The sequence below is a fragment of the Hibiscus syriacus genome, unplaced genomic scaffold (genome assembly GCF_006381635.1).
Source record: "Hibiscus syriacus cultivar Baekdansim isolate YM2019G1 unplaced genomic scaffold, ASM638163v2 tig00111022_pilon, whole genome shotgun sequence".
In the NCBI taxonomy this organism is placed as follows: domain Eukaryota; kingdom Viridiplantae; phylum Streptophyta; class Magnoliopsida; order Malvales; family Malvaceae; genus Hibiscus; species Hibiscus syriacus.
In genome coordinates, this window is record NW_024062956.1 from 3,121,518 (window position 1) to 3,135,826 (window position 14,309).

Consider the following 14,309-nt stretch of genomic DNA (forward strand, 5'->3'; position numbering starts at 1 on the left):
TATAGCATTAATATAAATGTATGCAAAGTGAAAGAGAAGGTATATGAGGAAAAGCTTAGAAAAGCAAGGACGAGAAATAGCTTAGCAAAGCTATGAGAGAATTGAGTAAAACTTAGAATAGTGAGATTGTATTTGTAAACAAGCCGCAGCTAGTGTTGTAGTGTTGTAATATTGTAATATTGAGGTAACGTTGTTGTAACATATTTTGCCTCGTATTAATAATAGGGCGAGTTTTATAAATTACTCGAGTGCCCACCTACGTTTCCAACAAAATAAATATATATTTTTTAGGAAAGAAAACATTCTTTAATTAATCGGAAATATCGTCTTACAAGACAAGAGAAGAAATAAAATCCGGAAAATCACAAGTAAAGTCGACAGAAGCATTTGCAGTAGATGACCAACTAGCTAAAGCATGAGCAGTGGAATTTTCCGACATGAGGAGATGCATCCAGTAGTTGACGAACTTTGATAAGGTAATAACTTACGACGGAGAGATCAAGGAGACGACTAAGTAGTTGGTGAACCAGATTCGAAGTATCGCTATCAACGACCACAGTTGGAACATTAACCTATCACTAACTTGAAAGCATGTTGCAAAGGGTAGTAGTGAAACTGAAAACAATTAAGTGAACATTATCGATATTATTGAATGGTTGAAACTTGAAAGTGTTTTTTGCACATATAAAAAATAATTAAATGGTTTTTAATTTATTAAAAATTTGATATGTATGAGTATGATCTTTGTTTATATGTATACAATTATCGAATTAAGCTTTAATTTTCTACTGTGATGGTTTTTACATGATATTGCAGATTTGTTGTTGATAATATAATATACGAATTTATGATCTGCATTAGCTGGTGATGATCATGTTACGTGTGGATATTATTCTTTTTAATTATTAATTTAAGTATTTAAAATAGGTATATAGTATAATTCCTGGTTATCTCCATGATTGGATATCTCACTGTGCAAATGCTAGCTATTATAGCATAAGCATATTGAACTTACACTTGACACCTTGCATGAGCCTATTGAACTTACATTCTACCATAAACAAACGCCTTATTATAAGAAAATTCTAATTTCGAGTACCATAATCTTATCTTAAAAGCTTATTCCAATAGGATTAATTTCTTATGGATTAAATGATGATTTCAAACAAGGACGGACGTAGAATTTTAGAAAATGATAAAAATAAATTATCAATAAAAAATATCTAAAATATATGATAATTTGAAATCTCATGGCATGCATGAGTACATGCAAGGCATATATAGTTAGTTCCATGCTTTCTACGTGCAGATTCATGCAGGTAAAAAGCGGAAGAATTTGCATGTATTTGTCATGATATTTTACATTGATTTCAGCTGCCATTTCTGTTTAAGAAACTTTTTCCAATAATATCTTTATTAAGATAAAGAATAGAAGATATTTTGGGTCCCCATTCTTCTTTGTAAAAAAATACTGTAAAGGCTTGAATAAGTACCAAACATGCTGAAGGAGACAAAATGGAATGAATTCCTTATTCCCATTCCTTGCTTCCAAACAATCTCTAAGAGCATTTCCCCCCCCCCCTTTTTTTCTTGTATTTATTAAAACTAATCCCAATGCTTGCTTCATATAAGTGATTTAGTTCAAAGAGTCCAATTTTTTTTAATATAAGGTTATAAATATGGGGATTTGAATTTTAAATTTATTAAAGGTATATTTTCAATGAAGGGAAAAGCGACGCTAAGGCAAGAAAGGCATAAGACTTACGCAGGAATCTTGGTTGAAGTTGAGAGCCCATTTTTGAAGGTCTGGAGAACAAAGATAGATAGTGGATTCCCTCGAAACTTTATAAAATCCGTGGAATAAGATTCTTGCCTTTTGCCAGTAGGGACGAAAATGATGAATTCTCACGAATTAATGGATCGATTCCAATACCTAATGTAAGCTAATAATAACAACGTGTTACATAATTTCCAGGAAAGTTGCTTCTTCAGAGCCATTCAAATGGCTTTTGCACTGCTTTCCCAACATGGTCTGGTCAAGTTTATCATAATTATGGACGTAGTATTTGCTGCAGTGGTATATATCTAACATACATACATACATACATACATATATGTGTGTGCGGGGCCTACAGGAGGGATAATATCACTTTTTTTCTAGTGAGTGTGAATATTGGATGGGGGAGGTGAGGTTGTTCCATCAGTTTCAGTCCCAGATTCTATGCTTTCCCTCCCTATGTTGCTTTATAAAGCCATGCTTGGGGCTTACATTTTGCTTGTAACAAGTGGCCATACGAGAGGGGGTGAAGAGGTTTTCGAGCAAAGGATCGATCAAATTTGGGAAGAACATGAACCCGAGAATGGGGATTCATAATGAGAGGCATTTGTTCCTGCAAGGTAACCATGGAGATTCCGGCCTTGTACTTTCGACTGATGCCAAGCCTAGATTGAAATGGACTCCTGATCTTCACGAGCGATTCATCGAAGCCGTTAACCAGCTTGGCGGAGCCGACAGTTAGTACACCAATGACCAAAGACTCCAAGAATTACCCGAATAAACCATGTGCATATATACTTATTTTCTCTGTATTTGTTGCAGAGGCCACACCTAAAACCGTGATGAAACTAATGGGAATTCAAGGCCTTACCTTATGCCATCTCAAAAGTCATCTTCAGGTAATTTATCAAACATCATCCGGAAACATGACTGTTTTTGTTCTTGTTGTTGGATATCTCGATTGTACACATCTTCTAGATGATTATCGATTTTTCGATGATTATGATATACCTATATCTGGTTTTGACTGCAGAAATACAGGCTTAGTAAAAATCTCAACGTACAAACTAACAATGGCTGTGCCAAAATAGGTAAACTACAGTGTTAATTCCTTGTCCAACAAGTTTTCAATTATCTATGAAGATTGCATTTTGATTCAATGAATATAGGTGCGGCTGCAATGACAGACGAAAGAATATCTGAAGTAAACAACATCCCAATGAATTACTTTAGTATTGGACCTCAGACAAACAAGTAAGATGATACATCTTCATTGTTATTTTTTCATTCAATCATATATGTGTATATATATGTACATATATTGACTTTGATGTTCATCGATCCAGGGGAATACAAATAGGGGAAGCGCTGCAAATTCAAATTGAAGTGCATAGAAGGCTGCATGAGCAGCTCGAGGCGCAAGGGAAGTACCAACAGTCGGTGTTGGAGAAAGCTCAAGAGACTCTCCATAGACAGAATTTGGGCACCGTGGGGCTCGAAGCGGCCAAAGTTCAGATATCGGAACTGGTGTCGAAAGTGTCGAACCAATGCCTGAACTCGGCGTTATCAGATTTGAAAGAATTACAAGGTTTATACCGTCAACCGAATCCTGCCAATGACTGTTCAATGGATAGTTGCTTGACATCATGTGAAGGGTCTCTAAAAGATCAAGAAATACACAATAATGGAATGTGTTTAAGAAGATACGGTACTCACAAAGATCCATTGATGCACCAAACCGAGCCAAAATCGTCCGAAAACAAAATGATCGGCGACGAATTGTTTACGGACAGGAGCTGCAGTGATTTATCGACGAGTGTGGGATTACGAGGAAGCTTTTCCAATGGAAAATTCGAAGAGCATAGTTTCACAGATGAAGGAAACAAAAGGGTCGATTCAGTTAATAGATTGCCTTACTTTGCAACGAAGCTGGATTTAAATGTTGATGAAGAACACAATCTTGGGTCTTCAAGTTGCAAACAGTTTGGTCTCAATGGTTTTAGTTGGAGCTGAAGATTGAGATTCTCGGTCTTCAAGATTTCCGAACACAAATAAGATTTCTTTCGATTCAACATTGGATGTCGGTGAAGAAAATTCTTGTTCTTTATGATTGCATCTTACATAGCATTAGATATTTGGAGCTAGATTATAGTTTTGTTTTGGTTTTTTACGCATCGTTTAAGACCACACTTTTGATGATTTTAAAAAAGTTTATTGAAATGATTATTTTAGTTTTTTATTTCTCTTAGAACATTTTAATCTCTAATGTTTTATTTTATGGTAAAAATGTCCTTAATATTATAAATATATACTTGAAAATATATATGTTGGCGTTGATTACAGAATGCAAAGTGTACATGTTCATGATATGCAAATGATGCTAAGAAAACAAAAATGAAAACAATCAGTTGGAGATGCGGGGTATCGATCCCCGTACCTCTCGCATGCTAAGCGAGCGCTCTACCATTTGAGCTACATCCCCGCTGTTTTGATTTTCGAATTTGTTAATATAAGATACAATTTAGACTCTGGACAAACACCAATCCATTGAACGCGCACTAAACTCAAACTCAAGGAATCTGAAAATGGATGAAACTTTAAAGCTGTTTGTTGAAAGTTTCGGAGTTTTCTTGAGTTTTGGGTCCCATCAATTCTTTTCCCGCTCGGTTCTTCGGTGGGTTTAAAGTAACGCTTCCCCCTTTTTTTTATGGTATGTTGAGATTGCGTGCTTCCCCTCTTTACAAAATGACAAGTAAAACGTTTGTTTGATTAGCTGAATTAGGTGGTTGGGTCATTTTTGGAATTTGAAATGATCCCATTTTCTGATTCCCGTTGTTTATCATTTGTATCTTTTTACTGTTTTTATTGTAATTTATGTTTATTGTTCGTTTGCTTCAACAATTTCCGTTTAATTTCCATGATTTATGGTAATTTATATGTGCAATGAGCTCTTGTGGGGTTTAAGAACTGTCCAATTCAGTGAAAAAGATGGATGATTGTGTTTAATGGAGATGGTCATAGTAGAGTCAGATATTCGAATATCATACTCATTGGAAAACTGGGTCTGCTCCAGTTTGCTTGTTCTCCCTTTCTAAGTGCATACTATTTATTTATGGAAAACTGGTTCTTTGAATTCTATGGTTTACTTAGATGAGTGATTGAAGCAGAATTAAGGAATTATAAAACATCCGAATCTAAATCCTTGATAAGTGAGCTACTACTCGTAGTTATATTAATGTTTTGACAATTATCTCTTATATTCCAAAACTTATCCGATTTCGCTTGTATATTACCTGCATGCAAATCTCTAAAATTCCTATGAGGAAATGACTTTATGGCCTTCCAAAGTTATGTCTTACCTCTAATCTTTCATACCGAACATGGATTCCCTCTGTTGGCCAAATGATACTTATTTTGTGAAGATCGAATATTCTTTTACAATTTGTACTTACAGAATGCGGAGCATGTCAATCCGTCGGTTTTGGTTGGCAAACATTGTTGCGACCTTCTTGGATAACTCCCATCAATGCCTTAAACTATTCTAAGGGCATTCTTTTATTTTTGCTTTAATCAGACTCTAATTTTAGGTTTGCATCATTTAAATATTTATTCGGCATAGTTTGTAACAACCCGGAAAATTTTGAAGAAAAAATATTATTAATTAAGTAAATTGGCAAAGTTTGAGGATTAAATTGGAAGTTTTAAAAATTTGAAGTCCTTTTTAGAAGTTGAAGAAAATTCAATGATCAATCCCTGAATTATACCTTTGAGTGTCGACAGGCTTTTCTTTTAAAGGAAATGAATTGGTTTCTGCGTGAAAACACAGAAAACCAATTCATAAAATTCCTTTTCTAGCAACCTTCTTTCAAGTCCGATCCCGACGCCGTTCGACATCCAATCACCAAATTAAAACCACCATCGTGTTCATCTTCGACCCGTGATCAAAACCCAATAAACCAATTATAGCGAAACGCTGCCAAACGACGTGAATTTCGAGTCAAAGTCTCGACGTTTTTTTTAGCACCACCGCCGAGAAAATCTTAAATTCATCTTTGATCGTTGATCAGTTTTCGACACCTCTCGCACCATCGTGTTCCTTGTGTCGTTCCGAGTCCGACCGTGTCCTCTTTGTCTCTGTAGGCGACGGCGCGTGAGGGAGGAGAAGCGGTCAAAGTTCCGATCGAGTTGAAATTGAGCTCTCCACCATTCAAAATTTTGAACCGAGGTTGGTAAGTGACTCAAAAGCGCTTAAAAGAATTTTTGGAATTTTTTTCGGGAATTTTTGGAGACCGGAGGACGCCACACGAGCCCCCACATGCCGTCCCTACGCGTGGGGAAGAATCGGACGAGTGATAGGTTAGGTTGACCGGCTTGACCCGACCCGACCCGGTGATATTTTGGGAATTATTTTTAAAACGGTGATATTTTGGGAATTATTTTTAAAACAGTGATATTTTGAGAATTATTTTTAAAATGGTGATATTTTGAGAATTATTTTTAAAACGGTGATATTTTGGTAATTATTTTTAAAAAGGTACTATTTTGTAATTTTCGAATGTGACTATTGAACTCCTTTGACCATAACTTTGACTGGTTTTAAACGGCCATTAAACGACCTTTGATTTTGTTCGAGTATACTTATTCTGACATTTTTCGATGTGTTGAATCCGTTTCCGAAGTCCGTTTTGCCATATTCAAACCTGAAGACCTCCAAATCATCAGTCAAACACGTTGACTTTGATTTTGACCAAGAATTTGAATTTTTGAAAAGTCAACTTTATGTTTTTCGATGTCCTGATTCTGATTCCGCAATCCGTTTGGTCAAATTCAGACTCGAAATCCTCCAAATTTATAGTCAAACCCAGAAAATGCTTATATACTTAAGAATTTTAGCTTTGAACAATTAAGTAAGACTTGAGACTGATAAATTATTATTGTTTGAAGGTGCAAGAGACTCTCCTGATCGTTCGACAGCTCGACCCAGCTCCTCTAGATCAGTTAAACCACGTGTACCAATATTCACCCGTAAGACCCGTAAATTTTATAATTTTAGAGATTAATTATGTTACCCATTAATAATATAGATTTATTATGAATTAGGTTCGAAAACTGTAGAAGAGCGTGGTGAGACCAGCAATCAGTAGATATACTATTTGAACCTATTATCGAGGTGTGTTCCCTATTTATTACTGAACTATTTTATTTGTTTTAATATGTGGTACACTGAATTCTATGGTTATTGTTTTATTGATGCACCGATTTAATGTGATGGTTTCTGGATTATGACTGATATCTGTTTTTTTTTTGAAATGGTATATGATTACCATGTTTATGGATTTATGGAATTTATGTCACGGTGCAATTGAATTTTTGGAATACGAATTTATAAAGTACAGACCTAATGTGACTCTTAGATAGGCTCTGTGGCCTTGAGATCATTCTCGGGTAGGCCCTGCGACCCTAAGATGTATTCTTAGGTAGGCCTCACGGCCTCGAAATCTATCTTGGGTAGGCTCTCAGGCCCTAAGATGTTCCCTTAGGGTAATTCTTTTAAGAGATTTACTGTAATATAATTTTATGAGATTTACTGGACTATGATTTGTTTAGTGTACCTATCATGATTTTATAGTAATATTGGGACACACTGAGCCTAGCTCACTTTTCGAAAATGTTTTCCCCTTTCAGATACTGTTGGTTAGATACACCTGATCGAGCACTTGGAGGATCAACATATCTCTTGAAGTATATCGTATTGTAATGTGTTATCTTTTAAGTTGACTCTATTTTGGTAACATGGCCCTTATTTTAAAGTATTATATTTTATAATGATTACTCCTTTGCTATTTATATTTGGGTTATCGTAAATTTGGATTTTTAAGACATGTTTAAATTAATTTTTTTTTCATTATATTTATGAGTTGTGTTTTTATAGTATAAATTATTATAATTTCATAAACGTCATTTATAATGTGATTTTACCTTGATTGAATAATGGTTTCGGAAAAATATCTTTAAGAATCATGAATGTGATCCACTAGACTTAGTCGAAACGCATAGGTCGGGTTTAGAGGGTTATATTTAATTGGTATCAGAGCTTTTGGTTTTTAAACCTCGGACTGTGTATGAGTCCAAATTGAAAATATGGTTTTGAAATATTTTACAAAACAAGTTATTAAGGCCATGTCACAAAGTTTTTACGGTTTTAATTGTGTTCGAGACTCTAAGTGCTTATCTAACCCTAAGTTTTATCTTCTGTAGTAAACTAGAGATCTATCAAAATGAGTGCTAGACGTGGATGTCAAACTAGACGAGGTCGAGTGGCTAGATTTACAGACCCGATCGACGAGATTCGAGTAGATCCCACACATCTGACAAATGATCTTACTCCTACGACCCCACCTCCTACTGCTGGTATTGGCATGACTACACCGATCAGGGGAGCAACCGATAGTGAGCCAGATTCTACCAAAGTTGCATTTGATGAGAATTTGGGTAAACAATTTCTACAGTTGATTCAAGGAGCGGTCAGAGTTGCTGGTGTTGGATCTGAGGTGCCTATTTCTCATACTCTGATTGCCAATGGAGTCAGAACTGTTGGAGGACAATTTGGTGGAGTTCCTACTGAAGCAGAAGATTGGATCCAGGATACTGAGAGACGTATGGATCAGTTGGGTTTGGACCTAACTAAGAGATATTTGGGGGCAGTAACGATGTTAGATGGCAATGCACACACCTGGTGGGAGTCAGTGGTTAGTAGTGTTTCGACCGATCGTTTGACGTGAGATTTCTTTAAAGAGCGCTTTAGGAGCTGATTCTTGGGTGAACGTTACTTAGTTCAGAGACGACAATAGTTTCAGGACTTGGTTCAGGGTGACATGCTTGTTTTAGAGTATGAGATAGAGTTCTTGAAATTATTAAAGTATAGAATTAGTCTGGTGTCTATCGAGAGAGATCGATGCCGTAAATTTGCCCTCGGACTCAGATACGAGCTACGTAGGCAGGTGGTTGCTCTTCAAGATGATATTTTTGATGTGCTGGTGAGCAGAGCCAAAGATGCTGAGGAGATGGAGGCTTTAGCTTTTGGTAGAGAGTGTGTTGATCAGGAGCGATCTAGGAAATCTTTTGGTCCTACTGAATCATTCGCACTATCCGATAAGAGGACTCGTACTTCAACCCCTTAGAGGAGCAATACACGCTTCAGGCCTGCAGCATCTTCACCTTCAGTTATTAGTAGAGGTGGTTCTTTGGTTCCATTTCAAGTGCCTCCTTGTGACTTTTTTGGTAAACGACACACATGAGAGTGTTATAGGAAGACCGGAGCATGTTTTCATTGTGGATCTAGTGGTCATTTTCGGAGGGATTGTCCTCAGCTAGCTTCGTCTGAGTGGACCGTTACCCATACTCCTGTGCGTTCTTAGACTACAGTTCAGACTCCAATTAGAGATCGTAGCCAAGGAAAGGCGAGATGATCAACGTCCAAGATAGACAGTAGAGCCCGAACTCAACAGCATAGAGGGCCAACAGTTTCTGAGGCTAGACAGCCAGCTTTGGTTTATGCCACTAGACGTCGGGATGACAGAGATGAGCTTGAGGTTATTGCAGGTACATTTACTATTTATTCTATCCCATACTTTGCATTACTGGACAATGGCTCCACCCGTTCCTATGTATCGAGCTCATTATCTTGAAACCTTCAGATTCCGATCGAGAATACTGATAATACTGTAACAGTTACGAGTCCAGTAGGAAAGGCAGTATTAGTGAATAAGGTATTTCGGCGTTGTCCTCTGGAGGTTCAGGGAGAAATTTTTCTCGTTGATCTTATGGAACTTCCTTTAGAGGAGTTCGATCTAATTCTTGGGATGGATTGGTTGAATAAACACAAGGTAAATCTGGATTACGAATACAAGCGAGCTACTCTGAAGACTTCAGATGGTCGGACTGTTGTGTTAATTGGTGAACGTCACGGATATCTATCCAATATAGTTTCAGCTATGGAAATAGATCGTATGATCAGAAAGGGATATGAGACTTTTATTACCTGTATTTTGAACACTAAAGGTTCCTTGTCCACGATCAAGGAGATTCGTACAGTTAGTGAGTTTCCTGATTTTTTCCGGAGGAGTTGCTTAGGTTACCTCCTTATATAGAGGTAGAGTTCGAGATTGAGACTTATGCGGGATCTTCACCTATTTCTATGGCACCTTATCGCATGGCTCCAAAGGAACTTAAGGAGTTGAAGGTCCAATTGCAAGAATTATTCAATCGAGGATTTATTTGGCATAGTACTTCACCCTGGGGAGCTCTAGTTCTATTCGTGAAAAAGAAGGATGTGTCGCTAAGGCTATGTATTGACTATCAGAAGTTGAACAAGATAACGATCAAGAATAAATACCTATTACCCAGGATTGAAGACTTATTTGATCAATTACGAGGAGATATTGTATTCTCTAAGATTGATCTTCATTCGGGGTATTATCAATTGAAAGTTAAGGGGTCGGATGTTGCAAAAACGGTCATTCACACTAGATATGGTCATTATGAATTCTTAGTAATGCCTTTTGGTTTGACGAACGCTCCCGCAGCTTTCATGGATTTGATGAATCGTGTGTTCCAGCCATATTTGGATCAATTTGTGGTTGTCTTTATTGATGATATTCTGGTTTATTCTCGGATGGAAACAGAGCATGACGACCATTTGAAGATTGTTCTACGGACTTTGAGAGAACATCGTCTATATGTCAAACTAAGCAAGTGTGAGTTTTGGCTTCAAGAAGTGTCGTTTCTGGGGCATATTACTTCTGCGCGAGGTATTCAGGTCGATCCAAGCAAGATCGAGGCTATTATGAATTGGAAACGACCCAATAATGTCTCTGAGATCCGCAATTTCTTGGGCTTGGTTAGATATTATCGACGTTTTGTCGAGGGCTTCTCGATCATTGTTGCTCCTTTGACAAAGTTATTAAGGAAGAACGTGTCGTTTGACTGGGGCGAGGTACAACAGGAGAGCTTTGAGAAATTAAAGGCGGTTTTGACTCAAGCACCAATGTTGATTCAACCAGAGTCCGAGAAGGATTTTACAGTGTATAGTGATGCTTCACATTTAGGACTTGGTTGTGTTCTAATGCATGAGGCTAAGGTAATGGCTTATGCGTCACGTCAACTGCGACCGCATGAGTGTAATTAGCCTACTCATGATTTAGAGTTAGCAGTGATTTTTGCCTTGAAGATTTGGAGACACTATCTTTATGGAGAGAATTGTTACATTTTCACTGATCATAAGAGCTTAAAGTATCTTCTGACACAGAATGAGCTTAATTTGAGACAACAGCGCTGGCTAGAGCTTCTAAAGGATTATGATTGTGTGATTGATTATCACCCTGGTAAAGCTAACATTGTGGCAGATGCTTTGAGTCGAAAGGCGGTATCGGAGTTGAGGTCTTTATTGGCTAGGATGAATTTATATGACAATGGCACTTTGTTAGCAGAATTACAAGTTAAGCCGGCTTTGGTTGATGAAATTAAAGTTAAGCATCCCCTTGATAGCTCCTTGCTATCCATCTTTGAGCAAGTAGAGCAGGGGACAAGCTCAGATTACGCTCTTGATCATGATGGATTTTTATGCTTTATGGGTCGATATTGTGTGTCTGATGATGCTGAGTTGAAGCAGATTATTCTTAATGAGGCCCACAGTAGTCCATATGCTATGCACCTTGGTGGAGATAAGATGTACCGGAATTTGAGAGAGAGGTATCATTGGGTCGGCATGAAGAAGGACATCTCGGATTTTGTGGCTAGGTGTTTGACTTGTCAGCAAGTTAAAGCAGAGCATCAACATCCATCAGGTTTGTTACAGCCTATCAAGACTCCTGAATGGAAATGGGAGCGTATTACTATGGATTTTGTTACCGGCTTACCTATGACTCCTTCGAAAAAGGATTCAGTTTGGGTGATTATTGACAGACTTACAAAGTCAGCTCACTTCATTCTTGTACAGGTAAATTATACTTTGGACAAGCTGGTGAGATTGTATATTTCGGAGATTATCAGATTGCATGGTGTTCCATTGTCTATTATTTCTGATCGAGATCTGAGATTTACTTCGAGATTTTGGAAGGCGCTACATACGGCTTTGGGAACAAGATTGGATTATAGTACATCCTTTCATCCACAAACTGATGGTCAATCTGAGAGAGTGATTCAGATTCTGGAGGATATGTTGCGGGGTTGCGTAAATTATTTTCATGGTAGCTGGGAGAACTTTTTGCCATTGGCTGAATTTGCTTACAATAACAGTTATCAGACCAGCATTCGTATGACACCCTACGAAGCACTCTATGTGTGTAGATGTCGCACCCTGATTTGTTGGACTGAGTTGCGTGATCGGAAGACTTTGGGACCTGAGTTAGTTCGCGAGACGGAGGACATAGTCAAATTGATCCGTGACCGTATGAAAGAGGCATTTGATAGACATAAGTCTTATGCAGATCAAAGGAGAAAATATATTCAGTTTGAGGTTAGAGATCATGTATTTTTGAAGGTATCTCCGTGGAAGAAAGTACTGAGATTCGGGCGTAAGGGTAAATTGAGTCCAAGATTTATTGGACCATTTCATATTTTGAAGAGGATAGGACCTGTTGCATATCAGCTTGAGTTGCCCAATGAGCTCAGTCGTATTCATGATGTCTTTCATGTATAAATGTTGAGGCGATACCGTCCAGATCCAAGTCACATTATTCAGGTTGAGGAGGTAGAGCTGAGGACTGATTTGTCATATGAGGAGGAGCTCATTCAGATCTTAGAAAGTGATGAGCGAGTTCTTCGGAATAGGCGGAGTAATCGAGGCCCCTCTGAAGCTACTTAGGAGACATTAGAGCCAATGGAGGCTCAGTTTCCTCAACTATTCTCATGAGGTAAATTTCGAGGACGAAATTTCTTATAGAGGGGGAGAATTGTAACAACCCGGAAAAATTTGAAGAAAAAAAATTATTATTAATTAAGTAATTTGGCAAAGTTTGAGGATTAAATTGGAAGTTTTGAAAATTTGAAGTCATTTTTAGAAGTTGAAGAAAATTCAATGACCAATCCCTGAATTATACCTTTGAGTATCGACAAGCTTTTCTTTTAAAGGAAATTAATTGGTTTCTGCGTGAAAACACAGAAAACCAATTCATAAAATTCCTTTTCCAACAACCTTCTTTCAAGTTCGATCCCGATGCCGTTCGACATCCGATCGTCAAATTGAAACCACCATCGTGTTCATCTTCGACCCGTGATCAAAACCCAATAAACCAATTATAGTGAAACGCTGCCAAACGACGTGAATTTCGAGTCAAAGTCTCGACTTTTTTTTAGCACCACCACCAAGAAAATCTTAAATTCATCTCCGATCGTTGATCATCGTGTTCCTTGTGTCGTTGTGAGTCCGACGGTGTCCTCCTTGTCTCCGTAGGCGGTGGCGCGTGAGGGAGGAGAAGCGGTCAAAGTTTCGATCGAGTTGAAATTGAGCTCTCTACCATTCAAAAATTTGAACCGAGGTTGGTAAGTGACTCAAAATCGCTTAAAAGAATTTTTGGAATTTTCGCGCCGTCCCTGCACGTGGGGAAGAATCGGACGGGTGATAGCTTAGGTTGACCGGCTTGACCCGACCTGACCCGTTGACCCGACCGGACCCGACCGGACCCGACCCGTTGACCCGACTTGGTGATATTTTGGGAATTATTTTTAAAACGGTGATATTTTGGGAATTATTTTTAAAACGGTGATATTTTGAGAATTATTTTTAAAATGGTGATATTTTGGGAATTATTTTTAAAATGGTGATATTTTGGTAATTATTTTTAAAAAGGTGTTATTTTTGTAATTTTCGAATGTGGACTATTGAACCCCTTTGATCATAACTTTGACTGGCTTTAAACGACCATTGATTTTGTTTGAGTATACCTATTCTGACATTTTTCGACGTGCCGAATCCGTTTCCAAAGTCTGTTTTGCTAAATTCAAACCCGAAGACCTCCAAATCATCAGTCAAACCCGTTGACTTTGATTTTGACCAAGAATTTGAATTTTTGAAAAGTCATACTTTATGTTTTTTGACGTCCTGATTCCGATTCCGCAATTCGTTTGGTCAAATTCAGACTCGAAATCGTCCAAATTGATAGTCAAACCTGGAAAATGCTTATATACTTAAGAATTTTAGCTTTGAACAATTAAGTAAGACTTGAGACTGATAAATTATTATTGTTTGAAGGTACAAGAGACTATCATGATCTTTCGATAGCTCGACTCAGCTCCTCTAGATCAGTGAAACCACGTGTTCCAGTATTCACCCGTAAGACCCGTAAATTTTATGATTTTAGAGATTAATTATGTTACCCATTAATAATATAGTGTTATTATGAATTAGGTTCGAAAACTGTAGCGGAGCGTGATGAGACCAGCAATCAGTAGATATACTATTTGAACCTATTATCGAGGTGTGTTCCCTATTTATTATTGAACTGTTTTATTGATGCACCGATTTAATGTGATG

General features: G+C 37.6%; 1 protein-coding gene and 1 non-coding gene across 2 annotated transcripts; one reads left to right on the forward strand and one right to left on the reverse strand.

Moving 5' to 3' along the window:
- Positions 1 to 2,139: 2,139 nt before the first annotated feature.
- Positions 2,140 to 3,842, forward strand: LOC120150390 (myb-related protein 2-like). The gene is made up of 5 exons (XM_039163072.1): positions 2,140 to 2,514; positions 2,600 to 2,676; positions 2,811 to 2,868; positions 2,947 to 3,031; positions 3,124 to 3,842. Exons 1-5 carry the CDS (start codon positions 2,349 to 2,351, stop codon positions 3,788 to 3,790), a joined length of 1,053 nt encoding a protein of 350 aa, XP_039019003.1. The 5' UTR covers positions 2,140 to 2,348; the 3' UTR covers positions 3,791 to 3,842.
- A 344-nt stretch (positions 3,843 to 4,186) lies between these two features.
- Positions 4,187 to 4,259, reverse strand: TRNAA-AGC. Its single transcript has one exon. It is a non-coding gene; the product is annotated as a tRNA-Ala (tRNA).
- Between the last annotated feature and the right edge of the window lie 10,050 nt (positions 4,260 to 14,309).